Source organism: Metopolophium dirhodum, chromosome 9 (assembly GCF_019925205.1).
Source record: "Metopolophium dirhodum isolate CAU chromosome 9, ASM1992520v1, whole genome shotgun sequence".
Taxonomy (NCBI): domain Eukaryota; kingdom Metazoa; phylum Arthropoda; class Insecta; order Hemiptera; family Aphididae; genus Metopolophium; species Metopolophium dirhodum.
In genome coordinates, this window is record NC_083568.1 from 22,363,205 (window position 1) to 22,390,537 (window position 27,333).

The following is a 27,333-nucleotide window of genomic DNA, read 5'->3' on the forward strand; positions in this document are numbered from 1 at the left end:
ACGGGCTATATTGTATTTGCGATTTTCGCGTTCGTTCGGCCCATGTGTGTATAATACTATTTAGTATGGCATCGAAAGCAAACGGATTTATTTTCCGAAACAAGCAGACATCGCGATATGCTGAAAGTTGAATAATGGTGTTTTCTATACACTTGTTGCGGAAAAGTCAAAAGATCACTGTCATACAGCGTATACGAGTCTTTAGAAATTCCTTACACACCGAAATAATGTAGAACGCGTATGCCACCATTTTTTTTTTATTTTATCCAGAGTAACGCCGCAATTTATTACTGTCGCGGAAAACATGCACTTTAGGTTATACACATTGAATAATGTGGGACAAAGTACATCGACAATAACTTTAACATTGTCGTGTTCGGTGGATGGAAAAAAAACTTGAGTAATTGTTTCGAACGTTCAAAGTAATCTCTCGTTGAAGAAAAAAATAAATATAATTTGCGTTAAACGTTATTTAAAGCATCGCTCTATATAATTTTAGGTGGTATATCATTATTCATTAAGTACCCACGCAGATCGAGGGAGAGAACAATTTTTTATCCAATTTATTATTATGGTTACTGATTTTATTAATATATAAAACTATTTTTTAGTGTATATAATCACTGTGACTATTAATCTTAATTCGCGTTTAGTTCCAAACGTTAGAGATAGAAGATTTTCCTCATTTCTGTGACGTTTTATTGTTGTAATTCAACAAGACTTACGAGAAAGATTATCCCACCAGAAGTAATTCGGGTTATTAAAATTAATCGCATTATAACAAGATTGTCTTTTTAATTAAACGTTAGTTGTATATTTTAACAACGATTTTCAAAATTAACTTATGTCGTTTGTGTTTAAAAAGAGTGTACCTAGTTTTCAATTTCCGAGTTCTGACTTTTCTGCATGTTAGGTACCTAACGTTACGATACATGTACAGAGAATAATGATAATACGATTTGCAAATACAGTTTCGAATAACTTTAAAAATAATAATAATTTTACTTTTAATTATATTAAACGTCTAAAGAGTTCGTTGTTTTAAATATTATATTATACTGTTCTATAATTTACATTAAACGTATTATTTCACTTTAACATAAAAACACACAATATAAGTAGGTACTATATTATACCAGAAGTTATAGTTATTAGTTTGACTGTTAATTAAGTTTCATGATATTATATTAGGAAAATTATGGGTATGTATATAAACAATAATGAGATGCTCGACTCTGATCTACCTCACGTATTATTCTAGAGCAACTGTCAGGTTCGGGTACTTATCGTAAAAGTAAACCACCGGACGGACAAAAATAAACTTACTTAATCAATTCCATGACGTCGTCTTCGGCCATCATCACTACGTTAGTTTTATTGATGAATACTACATAATCTCCGGGCTTCAGATCCGCTTGGTCTGCAGGCAAACCGCACTCCACTCTTTCCACCCTACGCAAGAGAAATAGTAAATGTAATTTATTTTAATTCATATCCGGTGTTGTTATCGAAAAAACCAAACGACTTATTAGTGCGTGCGGGTTCTTACCTCGGGGGGTGTGTCCACGCTATAGAAAATCCAAAACTGGATCCCGAGGGTTTCGACAACCGTTTGGTAATCGTGAAAGGAGTTCTGCCGGTTTTGCCATCCTTATTGGACGACAGTGGTGGGTCCAACTCGAGGTACTGCAAGAATTTGTTTTCTTCGTTGCCTGGAAAATATGCAAAAACATGATTACTACTATATCGTTATTACTTTATGTTCGGTTATTCCGGAAGCACGCTTGTAAAACGGACGTGAGAAATGTTCGGCGGTCTTATATAATGAACGTTTATCGTTGTCAAATGAACCAAAATGCGCGTCAACATAAAATAAAGGCCTCGCGATACTTATGTAGACGAACATGCGAATTAAAAGTCGTTTGAGTTATTGTTATTATAAGCCCGATCGCGTGAGAAAAACAGTTTTAGGTGCTGTGAATAATATTGAACGCATTACGCAAATTGGAACACAGACCGATCGACAGTGTAAGTTATGCTTGAAGACGTCCAACCAAATATAAGTTTACTTTATGGTACACTTACCCGTTTTAGTTGTCAGTGTGTCTTTTTTTGGCTTCTGACTAGATTTTACCTTGACGGACACTAAAACAAAAAAAATAAACAAGGATTAATTTTCAACACCATGATTATTGACATTTTTACGTTGTTCGTATAACCCCATGTAATATAACAGACCACTCACCTGAATGGTTACTGGGAGTAGTTTCGTCATCAATCATGATGTCTTCTTCATCGTCATCGGTACTGCAGTGTACGGTCTTAACCACAGTCAGGTCTAAAAGGCAAAACATGGTTAAACAATATTCAGTTGAGCGGGAAACATAGATATTTGTTATATTGCAATATATGATTTAGGTACTGACCTTGTGGTCGATGAGCCGGCGTCGAGTGGGGAGGCATTCGACCGGGACTTTGCGGTACGAGTTTGAACGTACCGTTTATTTCCTGAAGAACGAAAAACAATCAATCAGAATAGGCTTTCTAAATTATTTTTGTCTATAACACACTAGTGGCGACGATAAATCACTAAAAATATCTGTAATTGGGTCAAATGTTTTAAATACTCTCATCGTCGTATTATTTTATATATTGTGTGCGTCATATTGAAAGTGTCACATTATAAAAAGAAGGGCCGTATACATTTCAATGGGCTCTCGACACTTGAAGAGCTTCGTCAAATACCACGTTTATGTAGCAGTATCCATTGTTCCGATTTAATCGAAAATGTAATTATTAACATCGCGATAATTTCGTGATCGAATCGCCGCCGAGCGAATTTAATATTATATTAATACACTACGACGTGATCGTTAACGACGCGACGTTCCGTCGCATTGTCGTCTACCCAATCCCGTCTAATGTTTAAAATATAATATTATTATCGTGCAATAACTACGGTAATACTAGCTATGCACGCAACGACTTACTTTTTTGAGTACGTTTTTCACCGCAAACGACATGTAGCCCAGGAACTCGCTCCTCCTATGTAAAACAAATAAACGGTATAGTATGAATAAAAGTTGAGACGAGGTACGGACGATGACGTCGTCTATGTAGAATATATATAGTAAGTATAATATAGTGTTGTGTGTCGCGGTATTTCGTACGCGTAAAATAAAATTTCGTCGACTTCGCGGACCGGCGAGAAATTTTGTTCAAAAAAAAAATATTAAAGAAAACAATAATAAAAACGATAACGAACTGGCGGCTTTCCGGACGGACGAGAAACGACTGGCTCGGCTTGTTTCGGCCGCCGAACGTTTGCCGTTCGCGGTGTGCGCGGGATCGATCGGCCGGCACTCCTCCCCCAGCAGCCCCGTCATGCACTTCGCACCCCCGTCCCATCGCCCACCCACCCCACGGACTCGGCGCGGCGGCAGCATCCCTCGAAACGACGTCGGCGGTTACGATAGGTCGTACGGCGAATGCAAATCGGACCGCCGTCGTGGGGGAAGACGGAAAAAATAATAATAAACAGCGTGACGCTACAAGGGTAAGTTGCCGCCGCCGCCGCCGCCGTCTTTGTCGTACGGTGATCATAACGTGCTAATATCATGCACTCGACATTCGCGTCATTTTTTTTTTTTTTTTCGTTTCTGTCGGGGCCGAGTCGATATTTTCGTCCGCGTTCCACCGCGCGCCAGGACACGTCTTCCTCGGCGGTCCGGTGAACGACGATGGCCGTTCCGGTCGGTTTGAGATTTAGAAGGAGAAAAAAATTGTCATCGTCGACGATGATGATGTACCGCGGTGCCCTTTGAAATGGTCACGCGGGGCATCGCGCGTTAGGGTCGGGTGGCGGTGGTAGGACGCGAAACACGGCGCACTTGCAGAGGGTATAATTGTTTGATTACGCTTTCGGCCCGCGACCAATAATCGTCGTGTGTGCGCCAATGACCATATTTTTTATTATACACCTACCCCGTGTACGTGCCGATCTCTCGGCGACAATCGCGAAACGCGTCTATACCGGGCGGCCAAACCAAATCGATACAATACAATATCGTGCGCTCAATTATGTACCGCGGTATAATATAATTTTCCAGTAAATACACACGACCGGGTGTATTATTAATATGACTTGACGCGCGTCAGCCGCCGCTGGGACTGTTTCACAATCTGACGCAACCGACGCCTCGGCGATGTGTAATATCCGTGTACATAGTTATATTATTATTATTGTTGTACACACACGCACACACACACACGTTTGTCGAAGAATAATGTGAATATTATAATATTATTATTATTATTACGGCGCGACCCTTCTTTTATCGACGAGCGCAAAGTCAAGTTTGCACAAACAATTACGCCGTCTCTTATGTACCGTGTTATATAAAAATGGTGATCAAACGGTATACCATTATAATATTAAGTGAATAGGTTTTCGTATATATACACAATTATATAGGTACATAATACGTATGTATAGGCCGTAGAGCCGACGAACATTGTAATGCGTCCGACCTATATACATATTGTTATTATTATTATTATTATTATTATTATTATGTGTGTGGTGATTCGACTATTATACTATTATTATAGTAGCAGCAGATTATCACGCGTGAGTGATGTTTCGCGTCCGAAATCTTCTCGGGGCATTTCAATTTGTGTGACGCAATTTTTCGACGGTTGGGATTATAATGTTATATATTATAGTGCGGCGATCTCTCGTGTTTATTCGATTGACCCATTTCTCATATCATCTGGACAATTAATGATTGCATTTAATTATCTTTGCCCAACATACGTGAACGATATAAGGGTCCGCCGCGCGGTATTTTCGCAGGTATCGGGCGCGTTTCGTATCGGTCATTCGAGACTTCAGATCGAAAGTTCACGCGTGATGTGTGGTTGTAATTTTCAGTTACCTACTACCTACATATTATATTTTGTCGGCGCGTGAGTGTAATTCACAACGAAAATCGGATAAACTTCGCGAAAACGTCGGCAGGCGTATCGGATCCGAAACGAAACACGAACCGCAAGATTGTCAAGTATAATATATTATATATACTTCGTACTGCTGCAGTGTCCATTACAAAAGTCCATAACAGGATTGGACGGGCGCGTTGCGTTTTATATAAAACATCGATGGTTGTAAGTACGCGTCGGCCTTTATACAAGCACATATATTATAGTTGTTTTGCGAAACAATAGTAATCAATTATTCTTAAAAAGAAACTGACGAGACCCGCGAAAGCCATTTCTAAATTCACTCTGAAAGCCATATAACATGTCTGTATTCGTGTGTGTGTGTGTGTGTGTGTGTGTGTGTGTGTGTGTATTTCAAGTTTTGACTTTTGATATACACTTCAGATAAAACATGAACTCGAATCGTAAAACTCATAAAAATAATTTACTAAACTTTTGTTCGTATAGCGTAAATAATGTTAACGCGTCTGTGTGTGCGAAAGCTCGACGTTGGACCGCGTAAAATATTCAAGTTAACGTACCTGGTATATATCTATATTTTTTTTATTAATTATTGAAATCGTTAATGTCGGAATAAATTAAAAATTTAAAGTCACGGAATAACTTTATATTATAAATTACGTTTCGATAGTATAAAAGAAAGGTTTTTGTAAACTATCGTGGAAAATATGTTCGCGAACATTTAAAATTCAAAACAATATACTGTTGGGCATTAAATATATATATATGAAGTGTGTCGATAGCGTTACCTTTTAGATCGGTCTCGGTGCCAAGCGGATATCAATATTCTCTTGTCCAGATCTTCCTCGGAGAGTGGTACGGAAAAAGATTCGTCGAAACGAGGGTTGGTAGAATTGTGCCGCACTCGGGTCTTGTGGCAAGTTCCTTTGCCGGGTACTAAGTAAACCTGAGTAGTAATAATCTCAAGTTAATCTAATATTCAATTCCAGCAAACAATGGCGCCACGGCGACAAACTTACCTTTATATAAGTGTTTGGCGGTTCACCGTCTGCACACACCAGATTTCTGCCTCTTTTAACTACAGCACCGAAAGCAATCAAAAGTTTGTTTGTTAAACAATGCAGGTAAAAGGCAAAACAGTTTAAAAAGTAAATATGAAGAGTAAATATATATATATATACTTACGTAATACGGTTAAGTGTGTCGAGTCTTTCAGTTCAATGGATACCTCTAGGCCGGAAGCTAAAACGAAAATGTATAAAGATTAGACTCTAATTTACGTGCTTGCAGCCGAGTATTATGGACAGAAACACGAATCCAATACAAATTATAAATAACTATCACGTGAGATCACATTAAACATATATTTCGAATTAATGTCGTGTTCGGATATAGTTTATAAATTATATTAACTGTAACAGTTGAATTTCGTCAAAAAAAATGCAAAAAGTGCTAAAAATAATATTAAAAGTTAGTTGGTAATTTTACTTCCGCGTATTCCGATAATTTTTTAACGATGTTAGGTACCATTATAGGTATACCTATAAGTAGTTTAGTAATAATAATATTAGTAAGTGCTATAATATAATAGTAATGAAAACTTAATTGAAATTAATTGTTTTATTTTTTGCGACAATAAGAAGCTATCATTATTTACATCCATATTGTGCAATACCCTCGAAGTGCAAACTAGATCCAATTCACTACCAGAAACCACCCTTGAAGTAGAAAATCGATGAATTATTTCTACTATACACAAAGTGTCTACACTGTCATATAAAAATAACACGTTGTAAAATCAATTATTTCATTCATATCTCTCAGCTCAGATTCCAAAATTTGTTACTACACATTATTTACTCCGCCACAAGCATAGCTTATCGGAATGAACTGACTTAAATGCATTGTAATTTAATCTAAAATACAACATAATATCTATGATTACAATGCAATCGGTTTTAACAAATAAAAAAAAAATGACATTTTATATGCACCAGCTACTGCATAATATAGTGGGGTAAATGCGCAATGCGAAAACATTAAATCGTTATTTATTCGTATACATATTTAACGCGTATACCTTTGTCGGCGGTGGCGGAAGACGGTTTTTTCAATGACTTCCGGTTCCGCTTTTTGGCCGACGAATCAGACGGCGGCGGTGAAACAAACGACAGACACCTGCGGGACTTGAGCGTGAACGTCTCGTCCAGCACGGCTGGGCTGCGCGGATCACTGCAGCAGATGATCTCGTCGTCGACGGTTGTGGACGACGTGGTGGACAGCAGCCGATCGAAGCGGACGCCGGTGGCCAGCGACGGTCCGACGGGCGTCTTCCAATAGTCGTCGGAATCGTCGGCGGCCGACTGCCGGTGAAGCGGCGTTATAGGGCTGGGCGTCCCGATCCGCCGCTGGTGAAGTGGGCCGCCGACGCGGGGACGGTTGAGCGTCGAGTGGAACGGACTGGGCAGGCCGTCGGGCAGAGTTAGGCCGCCGCCGCCGACGCCGCCCGAGCATTGCCACCACCACGCGGCGACGGGCCGTTTGTTGCCGGCGATCGGCGTCTCCGGCCAGTCGTCTTCGCAGTCGGACGACGATCGTTTTCGTTTGCAGGCCTCCGTCGTCGTCGCTTTCCCGGGAGATCGACGCAACCGGATCTCCGCCAGTCGTTTGGCTAGCGGCGACACGATGCTGAGCCGTTCGTTGTTTCCGCGGACGAACGTGACGTCGTCCATGCGGATCTGATCCACGTACCGGTCGATCAGCCTGGACGCGCGCAGGTCACCGGGACTGCGAGTCCGAACGGTGGGCAGCGCGGGCAATTGTTTGTGCGACAGCTGAACCGGTTCTTCGGCAGGCGACATGGACACGCACAGCTGCTCGTCGGCGACGGAGGTGACGGCGACGGTGGAGGTGACTTCTGGGGCTGCTGTTGCTGTGGAGGCGAACGTCGCGACAGCCGCGTACGCCGTAGAGATCACGTGGTCGGCCGTACACGGCTTTTTCCTTTTCACCTTATCGTCCGTCCAACAAATATCGTCACCGGATCGTCTGTGACAGAATAATATAATTAGGTTAAAAACAATGTTTTATACACGGCGGTGGTTTCAGAACAGTGTTATCACCTCGGTCCAGAACTGTTTGTAAAAATAAAAAAATGTTTTTGTTTGCAAGACCCAAGTGCTTGCAAGCGATTTGTCGTTATTTTTGTTATCCTTACAAATCGTTTGCTATCAAATTATAAACGCTATTTATGTCCACTATACGAGTTATCTATTGACCCGCAATGTCTTCATGTTGGATCTTCGGGGACGACAGTAAATACCGAAGGCTTTAGTTTTTTGCGTCGTAAAAAAATCATAGTTTTCGAAAATAATAATTCGAAGACGTTATAAAAAATAAAAAAAACAACTAACAATAACGTGTTTACCGCGTAAACGGTATCATTACACTGGTAAATCTACCGTGTCACGGTTTATGTAATTGCGTGCGGTCATAGGTATATTATATATTATTAATAAAGTCATTATGCGTTTGACGAAACAATATCGCGTGTTTCCGGTAAACGCGCGTAGGCAATCGTGCGGTTTATTCGAGCTCGATTATTTGCGATACGTTTACCGGCTTTCGTTCTAGCACGACGAGTATAATAATTTAATATAATAATATTGTCATCGTTATTTTATTATGTCGTTTGGCAGTCAATGAGATAATGATACATACTATTATACCTGCGCACAAGGTCGGGTTTGATCCTTAAGATGCCCGGGGCCAAGAAGATTTTCGGGCTAAAAATAATTATTGGCAAACCCATCCGTTTATCGACGTGGATCGTGTTCATCCGTTAATCGTGTGGGACGATTATAATATTAAATAACGAATGGTCGAAAACTTTACTGTGATACCTATTATAGTCAGATGCAAGCACATTCGGAACGGTTAAGTGCACAGTCTACAATGATTAATAATATAATATATCTACTGAAGTCGATATCGATTAGACGTTAAAGTAGTGTACCGCGCAACGTCACTCCGCCACGATAGTGAATAACATTATGTTGAGCATTCACGGATCGTCAACATTATTTTTTTCATCAAATATAGGTCTAGGACGCAAACATTCCACTTTTATATCAATGACTACGCGCAAAACCCACAAAATCATAATAATCTGTGATTTACTGCCCCCAACTCGTGCGATCCACGTGAAAGTATGATGTTTCTCACCTCTTTTGCACAGGCATCCAATGGACTTCCGTGCAGGGACTTTTCGTTCGTCTGCCGCCCGGCGACATCTGTAACGCCGCCGCCGCCGGGCTGTTGTGGTTGCTCACGTCTCTCAAGCTCTCCCGCCGTCGTCGGCGACAAGTCTTCGCTGTCGGTGTCATCGCGTCCTATAAGTACGACAAAAATGGTTTTAATGTTGTCAAGTGTCTGAGGAGTTGGTTGGTGTACGCAAAATTCAAAATACTGCACAACGTTTTTTGCCCAAAAAAAATGATCGCAGTTGAATCATAGAAGTTAGTTGTTTATCGGAACTTTGCAGCAGTATGATAAAAAAACGCGTGTATACACTGCTTGGGTACTTATATATATGTATTATGTATGTACTCATATACATATTATTAGTTTATTTTAGTTTTTGCTAAAATCACATTGCACGAAAAAAAGAAACCAGTATTAAAATTAGCAACAAAAATGTATACCGGAATACTCTCGAGGGACGAATAAATTATGCATACGATACTAAATTATATACCTAACGCACATTATAACAAATGAACTGTGCAGCTTCGTCCGGTCTATCGGTCATGTGCTAAATGATGTATTTGCGCATCGCAACTACTCAGAGAATAAATTTAACGTCGATCGATACTTAAAATGTTTTACGAAATTCCTTCGGGATTTAGAAAAGTATGAGCTGGGCGGTCCGTGGTCTTCCGTATAAATACGCCACTTAAAATATTATATTTAGGTACATTCGACTTTTTCGATCTGCAGACGGTCATGTCATACCTATACATATATAATGAACTTTTTGATATCGTCTATATCGCACCTTTTCACTACATGTGTCAAAATATCATTTCTCGAAAACATTATCAATCTGTTCGGGTTTTATTATGTATAGAGGTGCCTATCGAATCCCTTCAATTCCAAAACCGTAATTTGTCTCGACATAATATACCGTGTGTTTGCGAACACTGGGTACACTCTATAACTCGCAGTTGCCTACGTTATACTTAGTACCCTATATACATATTTTGGAATTCTGTCTACGGGAGATCAATGATTCAATAGTATATAGTTTCATGTTCTACAAACAGAGTTCAATAGGGCACTAAGTAATATGGATAGATTAATTATACTGTTGTACCCTGTTTCTGTGTTTTCTTGGACATACGGTATATATATTAATTATTATATATATATACGCATCATATATCTTCTACAATGATATTGTCAAATTTATTTTTATTTTATTTAATATATTATTTTAACTTACCACACACTCAGCGTTTTCCTTGTCATGTTTGCCCGACATTCTGGACGGTCGTCTTCGCCGCGGCTTTTCCGAAAAACACGGCGGTGACTCGTCGGCCACCGTCGTCTGTCTCCACGTCGTCGTTCCCCCGCCCCTCTGTCCGGCCACGGTCCACTTTAACATTGCCGACGGTTATCTGCGAGAAACAAAAAAAATTGTATAAATATAAAAACACTGCAGCCGAAAGAATTATGGGCATTAATGTGGGGTTTTTTTTTTTTACACCGTCGAGTATTCAATTCACACGTTGTCGCGCGTTGAGGTGTAAATTTTTTCGTTTTTTTCGGACGTCAATCAATCCCGCGCATAACACATAATATACGAACACCATAGTCAATTAGGCAAACTCTCGGTTACACAATTAACCATAATAATATAGCGGTATAGGTAGAATTAAAAAAGAAAAAAAAATACGAAAAGCACACGGTGAGATAATAACCGACGACGTCAGTTAGGTACAGCACCAGGTTTCCGGTTGGCTTTATTATTTATTTATTTATTACAGGCGGTTCCGGAAATTGAATTGCATTGTTTATCGCCTACTTAGCATATGTGTGCACGTAAGCGGCGTATCGGCCCATAACCGATTTAGTCGTTTGGAAACGAGAAATGATCTATGCCGCAGTCCGTCGCCGTGACAACCGTGCGGTATATACATACCGTATATATGAGTGACTTATTAGCATATTATCTGCCACTGAACGGCGGCGGCGGTGGTGGCGCGGAGAGGCGGAATAAAAACCGCTCTATTTCGAGGGTATATATAAAATGCATTTATATATAGGTACATGTGTGAATAAAAAAAATAGGTACTCTCTCGTCCATTTTTTTTCCACCCTAGAACAATAGGTGGTGTCGTACACATCACGCTATTCTTTGTCGCCGTTTTTCATCGTACCTATGTATATCTCCACGGCGCGGTACATCGCGCGCATATATACATGTTACTCGGTAACAAGTCGGTGTTTTTTCGATTCTCCCTTTCAAAGTCGCGACAACCCCTTTGCGCCGAGCTCATAAATTTCCAGGTATACGACCATCCTCGGCGCGAAATAATACCGATAGTTTATATTCTCCCATGGATTCCTAACCGGGCCACTTAGACGTATTCTTTTGTGTGCGATCGCCGTGTCTTTTGTGAGCGATCAACCGTCGTAAATCAGCGATCAGTTCGTGCGGAAATAAAAACTGATATATAAAAAAAAAATAATAATAATAAAGCGGAAAAAGATACCCCTTTGAATACGGAATTTTCACGGGCCGCTTATAGTCCCGACGCATCTAATTACAATCTGTAGAACAATATCGTTAGGTATCGTGACAAACTACACAGCAGACTTTGTCACGCAGACGGCATCGTATAATATAATAGGTACATAACCTACATTTTATTATTGCGTTTCTTGTATTATAATGATAATATATAAATTGTAGAATCGTAAGTTCGTGGGCGATACTTAACCCAACGCCAGCTATATTCGATACACATTTTCAGGTCGTGTTCATGGTTCACTCGACAGACCGAGTTTAACGAATAGAATTTTATTTTCTAGGGGAAATCTAGAATGTGTTATTTAATAGACCTAATGGCTCGTGACCGTAATAATTATATATTATTATGCCTAACAAATGTATTAAATATTATATGTACAAAAACAGTCGTTTTTAAAAATAAATCTATATTATAGGGCCCGATTGTTGGAGTGCGTTCTGTATCTATACACAATTTCGATTACGTTGACAGTAATACAAATATGATTACATTGAACGCAGTGACCAGAACAACAATTGCAATGGGTGAATAAATTCAATAATATGTAAAAAAAAAAAAAACGTTAAGATATTATAGATAATATCCGTACACAAACCATATTATAATGCATCGAAAATGACTGTACGCATATCATTAGTACCTATGTCATTTGTACCAATACAAATTTTATAATTCAGAATTCAGATTAACATAATGTACCTATGAGTACAAGTGCGTGTATATCGTTATTTTTACGGCGCTAATTATTATTGCAGTTCCACGAAAATTATACTATGTAATTGTCAGATCGATAACGTGTTATTATATTCAAATTTTCAGCGGTTGTGTATTTAATTTATAATCCTTGTTGACGTATATGGAATTCATGTAAATAATAGTTGTAAAAAATAAAAGTGTATAACAAATAATTAGTACCACGATTGATATTACCATAATTATATATTTTATAATAATTCCTTACAGTCATTTATATACGAGACAAATAATACATAAAAAAGATTACGAATTTCAATTTTTATATATAATCCTAATAACTGTAATAAAAATTTATTGCGCTCGGATGTAAGACATTATATTATTATTATTATTATTTCTATAACATAATATAACATTACACTACTGCGTCGTGTAGCCAGTACGAACATATTTTGGATCGTAATCGTAGAAAAACGTTTCGACAAAACGCCAGTCGAGTAATAGTAAAAAAAAAAAATTCATTTCACTAAACTTAGTTAGGTACCTACAATATAGTACATTATTATAATATATATTGTTTAATAATTATTTAAACATTAAACGCAAACAGTAATGCCAAAATCGATTGGGGTGGAAAACGGTTTCGACGGTAATTACTAATTACGATCGTTAAATCCGTTTTTTTCCGGGAGGACCTGTCAGCGATGATGGGACAGGGGGAGACGCGCGTAAATTAGTATATAACCGTCGTCGGAAGTTATTATACGACCAATGTAAGAATTATAGAGACCAAGGTGTACGTATATACATATACAAAAATAATAATAATAATAATTGCTCAATGGACTCATATAGCGTCTTATAAAGACCGGATAAATTGCTTTCGACACACATTTACTATGTTTAATATGTATAAATAGGTATTTGTGTGTGTGTTATTTATCGTAAAAGGCTTTTGCGTTTAATGCATATATGGCCATTCGCCGTATGTCCCATCAGTCGAGGCCCCCCCGTCGGCCGCGGACGGATACGACGGCGTTGTTGGTTAACAGCAGAACGGGCGACGACGGCGGCGGCAATGGTGAAAACCAATATAACAATAGCCATGGAAATCATCGTGTTAAATTGAGTCTCGGACGTCCGAAACAGGTGTGCGATCGCGGGCGCAGGTGGTTTACGGGCGTGTTTTTTTTTCGGTTTTATTTATTTTATGTTTTATTTTTTTACGTCAGATCCGTCACTGGGAATTTGAATGCCGCCGCCAGTAAAGGTATACTACACTGCAGGCCCGAGCCGGCCGTTATCGCGCGGATGCGTTTATAATATTATAATATATATATATATATATATATATATATATATCCATCATACACACGCCGCGTGCGTAGGTACATGGACCGGAAACTTCGTAGCTGTTCGATAATAATATATACGTGCGTTTGTGCGTGTGCAGCGTAGGAAACGCTGTATTATCAAAGCTCACCGACACGTATTTAAGCCACATCAGACTTGCAGCGGACGACACCCCCATGCTAATTTTACCGTTTTCCACTCCCTATAGCATGCACATATACCCCGCACGCCGGCATCGTCCGAAGTACTCCCGTATTACGGTTATAATGTTTCCAAATATCGAATAACGTAGTATTATTAGGTAGCGACGCGCATATAGGTGCGTTGTTTCGAGAGGGATAGGGTGCAATGTGCATCGGGCAACGGCGTTACAATCGATGGGATTTATCTGAAAAATTACCAGTCATGCACTACGAGCGTGCAGCGAGTGGAAGAGTGACGGTATATAGAGGTAAATAATAATAGAAATAGTCATAATGATATAAACACACAAGCCACCCCGACGATGTTCGCTTACTTGTTTTGCGGATTTACAGTTGTTTGTGTTCGTCGTAGGGATAGACGCGCGCCGGGGAGTCTATAAATGTAGATAATCATATATTATAATGTATACGCGGCCGATATATAATATGATTAATCGATCGAACGGGGTAGCTGATACGCGCGTTTCTGACGTCAAGTATAATGATTGTATATATTTTTGCAAATAAATTCATAATAGTACAGTGAGTATAGGTGTTGTATCTAGGTATAGTAGTAGTATATATATCTCACACATATAAATAAAACACAACAAATAAAGATACAGGTTTGGTAAATGATAATTTGCAACCCTCCGATGATGATGAGCTGAGCTTATATTATAAAAATATTATTTTTTTTTTCCACTCGAGAGTTTTCAAATATAATTACTGTGAGAAAACTCAATTACAACGACAACGAGACATAACGAAGAGCGTATCCGAGATGTTATCCGTCGCAGTAGATGAAGGCCGCGCGGTGTCTTACGTCCGGGCGACGACGGCTTTGGGACACTTGTCACACGATATATTATATTAATAATAATTGATATAACGTAGAACGGCGACGAGGAAACACCCAGGAAGTGCCCCACCGGAGGTCCGTCGTATATATTCGTGCAGCAGTAATACGCGTCTGCCAACAAATTAAAAAGCATTTTTTCATTCTTTCTATTTCTCGTCCGCCGAGAAAATTATAGTAATTACGTGTCATTATAATATTACCTATGTAGGTATCTATATAATATACGTATCGTGCGAAAAAAAAATACCCAAACAACGAATGAAGTAAAATATAACTATTTAAAAATAAGACCAATTTTTGAGTTGCAACATTTTTTTTTTAAACCGATCATCGAAATTGTTTGGGTTTAGATTTATATCATATTATTATTATTATACAATATTATGAGAGGCAATAATACATACAAATATATTAAACGTATTAATAATTTTGTATTCAAATATTGAAATGATCGTTACTCCATACCGACATGAATAGCTTTGAATTTATAAATCATATAGGGGACCCGTATATTTTTGAACATGGTTTCATTATTATTATTATTATTAAATATAATACCCACCCGTGTGGGTTTGTGGTTGAATAAATTCATATTTCCGTTTTTGAAATGCAAAAAGTGCAAAAATTAAACTGCACATTGTAGTGTGTGCTTATAAATGGATATAATATTTTAAAATTATATTCCTAAAAATGAACGACTCCGTCACGCTGAATAATGAAATACGTATTTTTAAATGACATCGGAAGTATTTACAGAATAGAATTGAACGCGCTTTGAGGACGCTCTTTTAATGTTTATTTACAAATCATTTAATAATAATAATAATATTAATATAATAGTTCTTAATTTTGCAAAAAAAAAAAAATTCGTACGTATCACAATATACAAGTCAGTATTTGTGACACCCCTATATTATAATAAGCATAGAAAAATTATGGTAAATTAATTTAACGACGTTTAACTAAAATAGATAAGGAAATATGAAAAATGAGCTATGAATAATAATCAGGGGTAGTTGATCAATTGTATTTATGTTATTTATTGTAGGTAAAATTATGGCCTGTTATACTTATTTTATCAATTTTTTTATTTTTAATCCACAAGGGTAGTTCAAAAAAGATTTTCAGGGGGGGATCCAGTAGTAAAACCTGCAGCTTGTATACAGCTGCAGCAATCGTTTAAACGTATTCCAGATACATTATTATACTCTAAGAAGCCGTATAACATTATTTTTCAAAAGACCGTCTGGACTGACCTAAATGTCGTCAATATTGTCGAGATTGTGTTTGGACGTCTTTGCACAACGCGCAGGTATCCTACAATACGAAGAAACGTCTTTATATACTGTCACAGCATTTATTTTTAAATGTTTACACATTATTGCTCTTTTATAAAATCGCTATAATATGTATAAGTGTAAACGTAAAATGCTCGTTCTTCTATTATTTATTGTAAACGATTTTTGCCCACTGGTCCGACGACAATGCCGATCGAAACGATTTCTAAAGGACGCATCACATTTTATACAGACGATCACTTCACATCACATGTGCTTCTATATAAAAACATTTGTATTATTATTATTAGGGATATATATATATAACAACATACCGTTATGGTCCGTAGAGCCCTTGTGTCATGTATTTATCAGAAATAGAAATGGATTTCTAATAACACATTTGGACGGTTGTCAATATGTCAAATGCCATTACTTCCACTAATGTTTGATTTTCGATACGCAGTTTACGGGGAATGTGTACAAATTTCGACATTTGAGCGTATATAAAACGTTTTTCAGTCATTTTTTGTTCAAATCGAACGTGAATGGTACGAGTGTAAATAGGGTCAGTGGTTTTTTTATTTAGTTATTATTTAGCGAAACGCGTGTAACAGGGTCTTTTTCCATACAGTCTCGCCCGTTCGCCTACAAAATAGACTCGTCTATATACCTCCTGCATTCACTTTAAAACGTACATAACTTGGTATTTGAACACCTAGTGAAAATATAACTTAGTGGAATACAACTTCAAAAATATTTTCGTATAAAATCAAACCAAAAAAACATCAGTTTTATTGTTTTGTTTTATTTCATGTATCTAAAAATGATTTATCCTGAAAACGAATAAAAAGTTTGTTTTGTGCTTCATTTGACTATTGTGTGATCATAAAAATTTCAGAAAAATGTGTTCCATACCAGAACTGTTGTATTGTGTAAGAAAAAAATTGTTGAATTTTTCGTTGGTACAACTGCGCGCGTAAAAGATTTTGAATTGTTACAAACAAAATGTCTCGTATATAATACGCAAACAAAGAAACACGTATTTTTTATTTTAATTTTTTGAACGGCACAAGATATCGTATAATTTAAGCATACCCACCTATTATATTTTATAAAACAAACAGTTCGTATAAGAAACAAGTAATTCTTCATTGTTTTTTTTTTTTGAACGACGCAACATACACCCTGCATAATGTTCGCGTACCTATACCTATTTTATAAAACAAACAGTTCGTATAAGTACCTACTGCATATAGGTAACACTGTTATTCAGGTAAAATTATAAATAAAACTTTTTGATATGCAATATTACATGTATTGTTTTGAATGCATAAATTATAATATGTACCTATGATATATACCTCCTACATAATAATATTATGTTATGTTATATACTTATATCGCACTTCCTATATTGCAAGGTGATAACGATTCGTTTATTATTGTTTTCCCTTTAAGTAGGTATCGATTACGCGTATCATATTTTCATTTCCTCGGCTTTGAAATGACGAATGGATTGTTTTTCGCGAACATAAACATAATATATTACAGTATAGTATAAACGCCGTACGATCGCATTGTTCGTCGTATTTTCACCACCTCCTCCTCTTCCTCGTCCTTCATAGGGTACGCACACGCTGTTTCGGTTACGGGGTAATTGAATATATGATATTATTTACTCGTTCTAATAATAATAATAATAATAATAAAACATTACGACCATAATATTATATACGCATGAGAAATGGGTGAGAACGTCTAAGGTCAAAACGTATCCGCTCACAATCATATTGTTGTTATACCCACATATTATAAATACCGAATTCGCGGTCTGCGCTCGTTCAATATAATAACTACGTATCCGTTACGTCAAAGGAGTGCGCATAATATAGTTTATACCGCCGCGGCCGAAGGTGTCCGAATTAGCCCATAGAAACGTCAATAACCGTTTTTTATTTCTCTTATTCGCCGCGGACGAAAATCCCGTGTTTATTTCCGGTCCACGTGCCTATATATATATATGTGTGTGTGTGTGTGTGTGTACAATAATAATATTATATACGAATGCAACGCCGCGATTACACTCGCCCGCAATGTAATTTGTACGTTTCCGTTTCGGATCGCATTACCTCGCGCGCGTGTGTAATAATATGTAGAGGTATATGTAGAGGTACCTCTAACCTATACTGCCGGAACCATTTCGGCGGAATGCCGATGGCCAAATCGCGAGGAACGGGGTTAAAGGACAAATCTGAGGATAGCGAAACACCACCTGGCACATCCATCCAAGTATAGACCATCTGCTGCGCGATGCGGTAACAATATAATATATAAATAAGAACGAAGAAGCGTGCCCGTCCGTTGCGCGACATTACGTCCTGGAAATCTCGTGAATTGTGAACGTTATTATATATATATGCGTATATATATATATATATGTATAATATACTATATGTCTATAATGTCTATATACTAAATACTTATATATTATAGTATATATATTATATATATACGAACGTATTTTTAAGGAAAAAACACCCCATGTACCTATATTATTATGCCTCGTATACGCGTATATAGCAGCTGAAAATGTCAGTCGAAGAGTCTAACCGAATTTTAAAGAAACTCAAACTATATTTTTTTTTCGTCTCAGGAATTTGATCGCAAACTGCATAACTTAGATTCTACGAAATCACATGCTATGAAAAAAAAATTCAATCGACTACATAAGACAATATATAATAAATAATATATATGTATAGCAAGGCTTCTGTTTTTTTATATTTGTTTGTTATTGTAAAAAAAAGTTGAATTAGCTTTACAGTATAGTAAATACTAAATAAGTACACTAGTTGTAGCAGAAAGAACTTTTTTCTAATCGGTACATGAAATATGTTTATTATTGTTTATTAATGATCATATTTAAATGTTCTTATTTATTAATAATTTAGTATAATAGAGTTTGTAGTTATTTAGATCATGCAAAAAGTTACATTTATTTTAATGATTAATAATTACTCCGAAGTAGTCGGTTATTACTTATTAGTTTAAATACCAGAAGATTTATATCAGTGTTATTTGAATATAATGTATAGAAAAAAAAAACCATAGTCACACTATACAGGTACTTTCGTCTTAATAATATATTATTACGCGTCGAAATTATTCATTAGGTACCTACCTAAAGTTTAGGTAAATTGACAAATATGTCAAAATTAAAATCTAAGTTACATGACGATTTATTCTTCGTTGCCACGTAACCCCTAACCCCCGCAGTGGCCCGAGACGACCCGTCCAACGGAAAAAAATACGCTCGGTATTATATTATTAGCTTCTCTGCGGCTATACAATATATAAAATATAATAAATTAGTTATTCGGTTTTAGATAACGACCGCGTGGACTATACGGTGTGCGGTATAGACGTGTTGCATGTGAGAAAAAAAACAACAGCGATCTGGGAGGGCGAAATCTAAATAATATTATAATAATGCAAACACACAATGATCGTACTAATTTGCCGCCGCCGCATAGGTACACCTCTACCTATGCATAATATACGCAACAACAATAATGTATACTGCAGTAGGCAAAGGTACCCTATCCGCATAGTATTATTATTATGTAAAAATGTAATCGGAATGAATATATTATTATAATTCGGAAGCAGAGGTGGCACAATATATCGCCGAACCTACCTATACGCCATACGAGCATTGAGCGCACGGTCGGCCCGGGACTAGTTTCCCAAAGGGTGTCCGCCCCAAAGACGTCGGTGCGCCCCATCCCTCCCGCCGTAAGCAAGCTCACACACACACATATTTACATTATGGTCTATACGCACCGCGAAGTGTTTTAATCCGCAATAACTGTCTGGGTTTTACGACTGTTGGTCACCACCCCGCCCGATGAGCACAGTGACACTTATAATGTATATATCTGTATATATGCGCCCATTATTTGCGGTGTCACCTGACTCGTCGTCGTTGTCGTCGTCGCCGTCGGACTTTCAAAATTTACGACCCGATCGAATGCGCGTACCTATATATTATAATATTAAATTATATAGGTAGGTACGCTTCCGATAATATTATATTATAATAATAATAGGCATATAGGTACCTACATAGGTAGAATAATACACCGAAAGTGGTCGCGGCGGTATAGAACGAAATACATAAATTTAAATCGGCGGCAACGGCGAGTGCAGTGTTGGTGAGCGGGGGGTGGGGGGGGGATGGTTGATGGGAAAAATTTCGGAAATCCCGGACAAAAGAGACGAAAAAACCAGACGTCTGATCTTTTGTGGATTGCCCCTCTGTCTGGCCGAAAGGCGCTTCACTTGACCTTTTTTTTTGCGCCTCGCTCACTCCGACTAACGTTCGGGGGGTCGCATCCCCTTGCATTCGACGTCGGCGGCGGCGGCGGCAGGTTAACATTATTATACAGTATATGTATACTATATGACGTATATGTGTACATAGGTCTTATGCATGTATATATATATATATATATATATATATATGTCATGTACGGAGGGTCGAAGAAAAGACAAAAAAGACTGCGTGTTTAATGCGCAACCGTGATGGGGTGCCCCCGGGGGGAGAGATCCAGTTTTCGCCACACCACCTATGTTGTTTGGCCCCGATTGGCCCGAGGATTTTCTTATTCCCATAAAACGTTATTTATAACGTTTTAAAAATCGTAACGGACCGGTTCTCCTTGTTTCTGGCTCCTTCTCACTCGCACTTTTTTCCGTTTCTCTCCTACTCTCACTCGATCGGCTCTCGTTTTTTTTTCGTCTGGGTCTTTTGCTTGTATCGTGCCCGAGATGCGCCGAGATACGAATCTGTTTTAAATAATAATATTGATACGTCGTGGTAATTGGATGGTATCGGGAGGGGTCGCCGAGATAAATATTACACTTCCAGTTTACGTCTGCGAAACGCGTAATCGGTAATCGGCTTAACCCTTCCCTATCGACCGATTAAATCAATGTCGACGAACGTTTGTTCGATTGACAACGATATAGGCATATATTATAGTCGACCATGAGGTCTTGTACTGCAACGATACTGAACAATCCCTATCGTGGTTGATATTATGAAATAAACTCAAAACGGAAGGTATTCGAAATTACGAAATTAATTATTTTAAAAGTTCGCATCGAATATATTATAGGTACTCATAGTTTATGTTGTGAAGCTGATTTCCAAGTATTCAGTTTAACAGCCTCGTCTACGGTTCGTCCGAAATCGAGTAGCAGATCGTTGTTTGATGTTGTTATCGCTCGTCACAAACTGCAGCACTTAATAATCGCATAATATTTTGAGACAATCGATAATGATACGATTATAGCGTATAAAAAAGGTTCGTTCCGGTCTGCAATCACTTTAATTACCGGGATTCATGCGCGTAATACTTTATAATACGCAATTATATAATGCATTACAAAATGTCTTCGAATATAATATAGGCGGTGCGGCGGCAGCAGCAACCGTTTGGCGGGATTCACCTTCCATTTCGGTTTTTCGGTCCGTATATACTTCTTTATAATACTATTAGGTATATAGTCGTCTAACCCGATTTTTTGTTTTTGATTTAATTTTTTTGTTGTACCCACCCAAACCGACGACCGGTCTCGAAGAACCATCGAGTCGGTCGGTATACACCGCGCCGACAAAGTGCAAACCGGTTGTCCGCGACCGGGCGACCGCCGCGCATCTTCTGCAGTCCGAGGAGTCGCGCAACAATGTACGCATTGTACGTACTCGCACACCGGTCACGTGAAACCGAATTTCTCATGGGCCGGGCCGCGTGAATAATATGATAATAATAATAATAATAATAATAATCGCAACACGCGGAATGTCCAGCTGTGCTGTGCGACACATCGTATTATTATATAATAATATCGCGGACATTGTGACACATTGTGTTCCGTATATAATACTAACTGTTGCCCCGGTCGGCCGGCGATTGTCTCGGGGTGCGCGCGCGCGAGCGAATCTTACTTACGCAAACACGCACACCACGCGACCTTAAAAAAATAATAATAATTTATATAAACGTTATCAAAAGACGACGCACACGTGTGCAGTGTGCCGCAGTCGTGTTGTTGTGACGACGACGCCCATTTATACGTTACAATACGGCGTGTCGTAAATCTTCCATCGAAATACGAATCCTGCGGTACGAAGATCGTCAAGAGTATTATAATATATAGCGTCGGCCAACGATGTGGGTATATCGCGAATTTTTCGTATAGTTGTTTTTCATAGCCGATGTCCGAAGAAAATTATCGAGTATATCGCGAAGAAAAATACTCTACTAAAAAACAAACGTTGTGCCTATAGGTAATGGCTATAACGACTGACAACGAAAGTTAAAAACAAACGGTTTTAATAACAACCTATTATACAGTATGTGTACCAAATAACACTTATTTCTAATTTATATAATCGTAGCTAGTGTATACGTGTAACGCACGATCGATGTTAAAAGCCCACTGCAGACGTTACCGCCGAGGACTCGTAATAATAATTAATGTCAAAATCAATTTTTTATTAACATTTAAAATTATCGATTCGGTTTGAATTAAACGGTAAAATGTACTTAATAAAATGAAGCTCGAATGGGGAGAACATAAATATCAAGAAAATAAGAACAGAATTATTCCCGCCAGTAGGTATAGTGTATACCTACATATTTGAAAAAATGAGAGTAAATATATTTATTATTGCGTCGGTCCCTCGCCCGAGAACAGTTTTTTTTCTTTTTTAGAACTGTTAAACAACGACAACGGCGTGTATGACTTATATTATATTAAGGTGTGCAGAAACGTATATATATATATAAGTATACACCAGCGAGAGACCCGTACGCGAGTTTGGGGGAGAGAACGACGCGTATTTTTCTCCCGACAGCGCCCCCCCGCGCTCATTGTGCGTCCGCGGAGAGAGAGAGAGAGAGAGAAAGACGTGATTGACAAGTACATTTGCATTATACACCGGGCGCGGCAGTTCCGGAGCCCGTCGCCACGACCGCCGCCACTTCCACGCCACCACTGCCTCCGGTGTCACCAGATCCCTGTGCAATAATATAGTACGCGTCACGAGACGTGGAGTCTAGACGTGACGCGGGTGAGTGGCGGAGAGGAAACCAGTCCGGTGTGTGGCATTGTTGTATGGGATTTTCGGAGCCCAGGCGACGGGGTCTTGCCGCGGTCCAGCTTTCGGAGCACAATGGAGCCACGGCGCTGTGCGTAATTATTATTATTGCTGACGGAAATCAGCGGTGGTTGACCGAGTGGTTAAGATCGAAAACCGGAACGCGGGTTGGATTTCCGTATAGGTAAATACATACCTACGATCCGTTTCGACCGCGCGGTCCGTGTCATTAAAATTTAAATCGGTTTCCGATAACATAATATAATATACCTAATAATTATAATATTATGTACCAACTCTGCGGGTATAATAACACTAATAATAATAAATAATAATAGCGATAACAATAACATGCACGATATTATAATATTACGGCGAAATTATAATATATAGGTCACCCATAAAACCAGCCATTTTATACCAACATAAGTAATGTTGCGTATATAATAAAAAACGACGTTATGATAAACGCACGTTCAGCTGTCCATCCAGTGGCGTATCCAAAATAATTCCTCCCCCTGGATACGCCACTGCGTCCATCTATTCATTATTGTTATCTCCAAGGATGAAGATTCATACGGTTTTGCGAAAACCACGTGACAGTCAGTTATTTGGACGAACGGCGTCTTTTGAGAAATAATAAGACGTATACACCATTATGTGAATATGTTTATATTGTAACGATTCTTTTGTTATACATGTATATTGTATATGTGAATATAAGTAAGATTAAAGAATTTTGCATGTTCATCAAAATTTTTTTATAAATTTCTCTCGAAAATTATTAAAGTTAGATACGTATATAGATTAACATGTAAAACAATTTCAATATATTCTGTCAATAAATTATTTGTATATTTGAAAAAAATCGTTATCAAACAATAATATTATTTATCATGCTACCTAATGTAAATAATAAACGGCGTTATGATTTTGTAGGTATAGTATACAGGTACCTAACCTGACCCACTCTTACTTTTACTGTTACTTTTTACGTTAAGATAAATTTATTTAACATCGAGTCTAATAGTACTTAGGGGTACGAATTGCGTATAGGCATCTCTAATTTAAACATTATACTATTGTAACGTCCGTTTGATAAGATAACCGTGCATTGACAAAGTGCGTTTTCGTATGGGTTGGTGCGGTATAACTACGTCGTAATGAAATGCCTACAATGATTTTCCTTGCAGTGCACACTCGTCGCCACTACCACTACCGCAGTCATTTGTCTGTAGCCTGTGTGTTTTCAACGTGTGCTAATTTATTCCGCCCTTCGTCAGCCGGGACGACACACAATACAATAGACTAAACGTGCGGGAACACACAAACGTCCTTATCTGATGATCGTACGTATTTCAAATTCAATGTGTACATGGCATTCTTCGCCCGAGCACGCGCCAAGAAACCGTCTTATTAGTTACAATAATAATAATAATAATAAAAATACGAATAAAAAAAAAGTTACCCCGCAGTTCATAAATATCAACATTACAGTGCACTGCGACATGCTCCCCCGACCATATGGTAAAATGTCATTTATAAAATTGTTATAATTTGAAGTAGTCGCCGCAGTTAGTTGACAGACGTGTGTAATTATATAATTGTTTATTAACTTAGTGAATTTATCTATGGTTTAATGCATGGGATTCAACGAAACAAAAGCAAGTCAATACACTGTGTCAGTGTACAACCCGGAAAATTTCCTCCCACCAACCTCTTTCACTGTATCAAAGTATCGACTCGTTACTTAGGAGTGACACTTGATAACGTTTCACCTCGGCAACACATGTAAATACTTAATGACAGAATCAGGTTAATTAACCTACAGTAATTAGTAAAGCACTACTTTACCTCCTAATATCCAAACACGCCAAGTTCAAATGCATAGTAATCTACTTATTTACAGGCTTCTCTTTAAACTACTATGGATCTACACAAACTACACTAAATATATTATATCTATTCAAGTTTTGGGGCCACACAAAACAATAGAATATTAACAAGTTATTTCAATCTAAAACTGTTGGGAAAATAATAAAATCTTCCTTCGATGCATCAAACCATACCTAACATTATGATCTCAACATTCCTCTGGTTTCTAATATAGTATAAGTAGGTACTAGGTGGTTATTATCAGTGGGTAGCGTTACGTTAGGTTTCACCCACGTGGTATCACTCCATCTAAATTCTATGTAAACAATGTATATAAACATATAGTAAAAACTGTAAATAAAGAATCAATTGTTTTTCTAAGAAACCTAACCAAGAAACGACATTTGTATTCGTCATTTTAAGGGCTATTTGGTGTTTGTCTATCAACTGAGATAAACATTTAATTGGTCCAGTACAGTTTAAATACCTATCTTCAAAATCTAAACGAAATATAAATGAGTAGGCAACTGATGACACGAAATACTATAATATACGTTATATTAATGTGATTGTTCGATTTTTGTAAATACGGTGCGTGTAGACGAGACTTTTTGGCGGGATCTCAAGTTACCCAAGATACATGTAAATAGGTGTATTATATTATTACTTACATTTGATATTCTCGTACATTTGTCAGATCCACCGATGGTCTCGTATCCAAAAAGTCTGTGTCATCACATCGATAAACAATATAAGTGTACAAGTGAGTGTGTGTGTGTGTGTGTGTATGTGAAAAATCGAAAAAAATTAATATTAAAATATATCAAATGTAATATAAATAAACGCAAAACGTGTAAAAAAAAAATATCGAGTGTACGGATACTGTAGGTAATAAAGTCGTGATTAAAAAGAAATAAAATATTATATGGCGCAGGTACAACCGGTGTGTATCGACGTTGCTATCAAATACTATATAAAAAATGATATTATTTTCATGTTGTGTACGGTGTGCGCGCGCGCGTGGGTCTGACGTGCAGCGCCAAGAGTCAAACGAGAACTGAACGCTGCCGGTAGTCGAACGGCGACGACTGGTTCGAGCGCGCGCTTCGTACGTATATACTAGCTGGTAGAGCGAGGCACGACCATATAACATACACCTATATACATGTATATGAACGATATATATATATATATATATTATGTATGCGTACGATGTGTATATATATATATACAAACGACGACGTGTTATTTCCATTGCCATTTCGACGATTTACAGCTGCTTGCCCTGCCCCATTATATGCACGTTATATATATTATTATTATTATGTACATGGTGTACGTAATATATATATATATATATAGTGCCGCGCCACCTTTTGTGTACTATTTCGTTCCTTTTTTCTTTTCTTTTTTTTTTTTATAGCATTGTAATACCTGTGCCTTTTCGGTGTTACCTGCAAGCGCGCGCGCGCGCCAGCGCACATATAAGAAACCACCCCGCACGGCATTTTATAAAGAATCGTTTGCGGGGATCCAATAGGTACCTATACCTACTTTTCGCGTACACGCGTTTATATACATACATAATGAATAATATAACGCTCCCGATCGTTTTCTCGGGGCACGTTCTTCGTATGGCATAATAGTAATATGTAGCAATGCGTTGTTATGTGCATATATTATTATTATATCATATTATTATGTATATCATGAATTATGATACTCGTGTAGGCCAGATTAGTTGGGTAAGGTTAGTATATTGTATTGCGTTTAATTAACAACGTTTTGTCTAAGAGAACCATTTCGCACCGGGACAACGACTCCGTTATACCTATATATATATATGTATATTATATTGTGTACGACTGTTTCATAACGTCATTATTATGTATTATACTGCAGTACGGAATATTGTAAGGGATGAACGATGGTCGTGCCTTACGAACAAACGCGCGTTCTGCTTTTGCGGTGAATATATATCAGAGCCGTGGGACTCGATCAACCCTTATATTATAACATAAACTTGTTGTCGGGATATAATTTCGAAGAAAATGTATACATATAGATATAAAGCTCGACTTGTTAAGACTACTGCGACTTGGCGTTGTGGACGTTCGTACAGCTGCTGTTCTGCGTTATG

General features: G+C 37.9%; 1 protein-coding gene across 2 annotated transcripts in view; it reads right to left on the reverse strand.

Moving 5' to 3' along the window:
- The window catches only part of LOC132952906 (uncharacterized), a 65,068-nt gene extending 38,769 nt beyond the window's left edge, over positions 1-26,299 (reverse strand). The window contains exons 1-13 of one of the 2 annotated variants that reach the window (XM_061025407.1): positions 25,865-26,299; positions 10,466-10,640; positions 9,187-9,353; positions 7,043-8,010; positions 6,148-6,204; positions 5,982-6,040; positions 5,751-5,908; positions 2,991-3,045; positions 2,427-2,508; positions 2,246-2,338; positions 2,086-2,145; positions 1,550-1,712; positions 1,327-1,452 (exon numbers count right to left, since the gene is read on the reverse strand). In XM_061025407.1, coding sequence (XP_060881390.1) covers positions 1,327-1,452; positions 1,550-1,712; positions 2,086-2,145; positions 2,246-2,338; positions 2,427-2,508; positions 2,991-3,045; positions 5,751-5,908; positions 5,982-6,040; positions 6,148-6,204; positions 7,043-8,010; positions 9,187-9,353; positions 10,466-10,627 — 2,150 coding nt within the window. In that variant the 5' untranslated portion in view covers positions 10,628-10,640; positions 25,865-26,299. The remainder of the gene's footprint in view (positions 1-1,326; positions 1,453-1,549; positions 1,713-2,085; positions 2,146-2,245; positions 2,339-2,426; positions 2,509-2,990; positions 3,046-5,750; positions 5,909-5,981; positions 6,041-6,147; positions 6,205-7,042; positions 8,011-9,186; positions 9,354-10,465; positions 10,641-25,864) is intronic. The other variant, XM_061025406.1, reaches the window with a different exon arrangement.
- Positions 26,300-27,333: the final 1,034 nt, after the last annotated feature.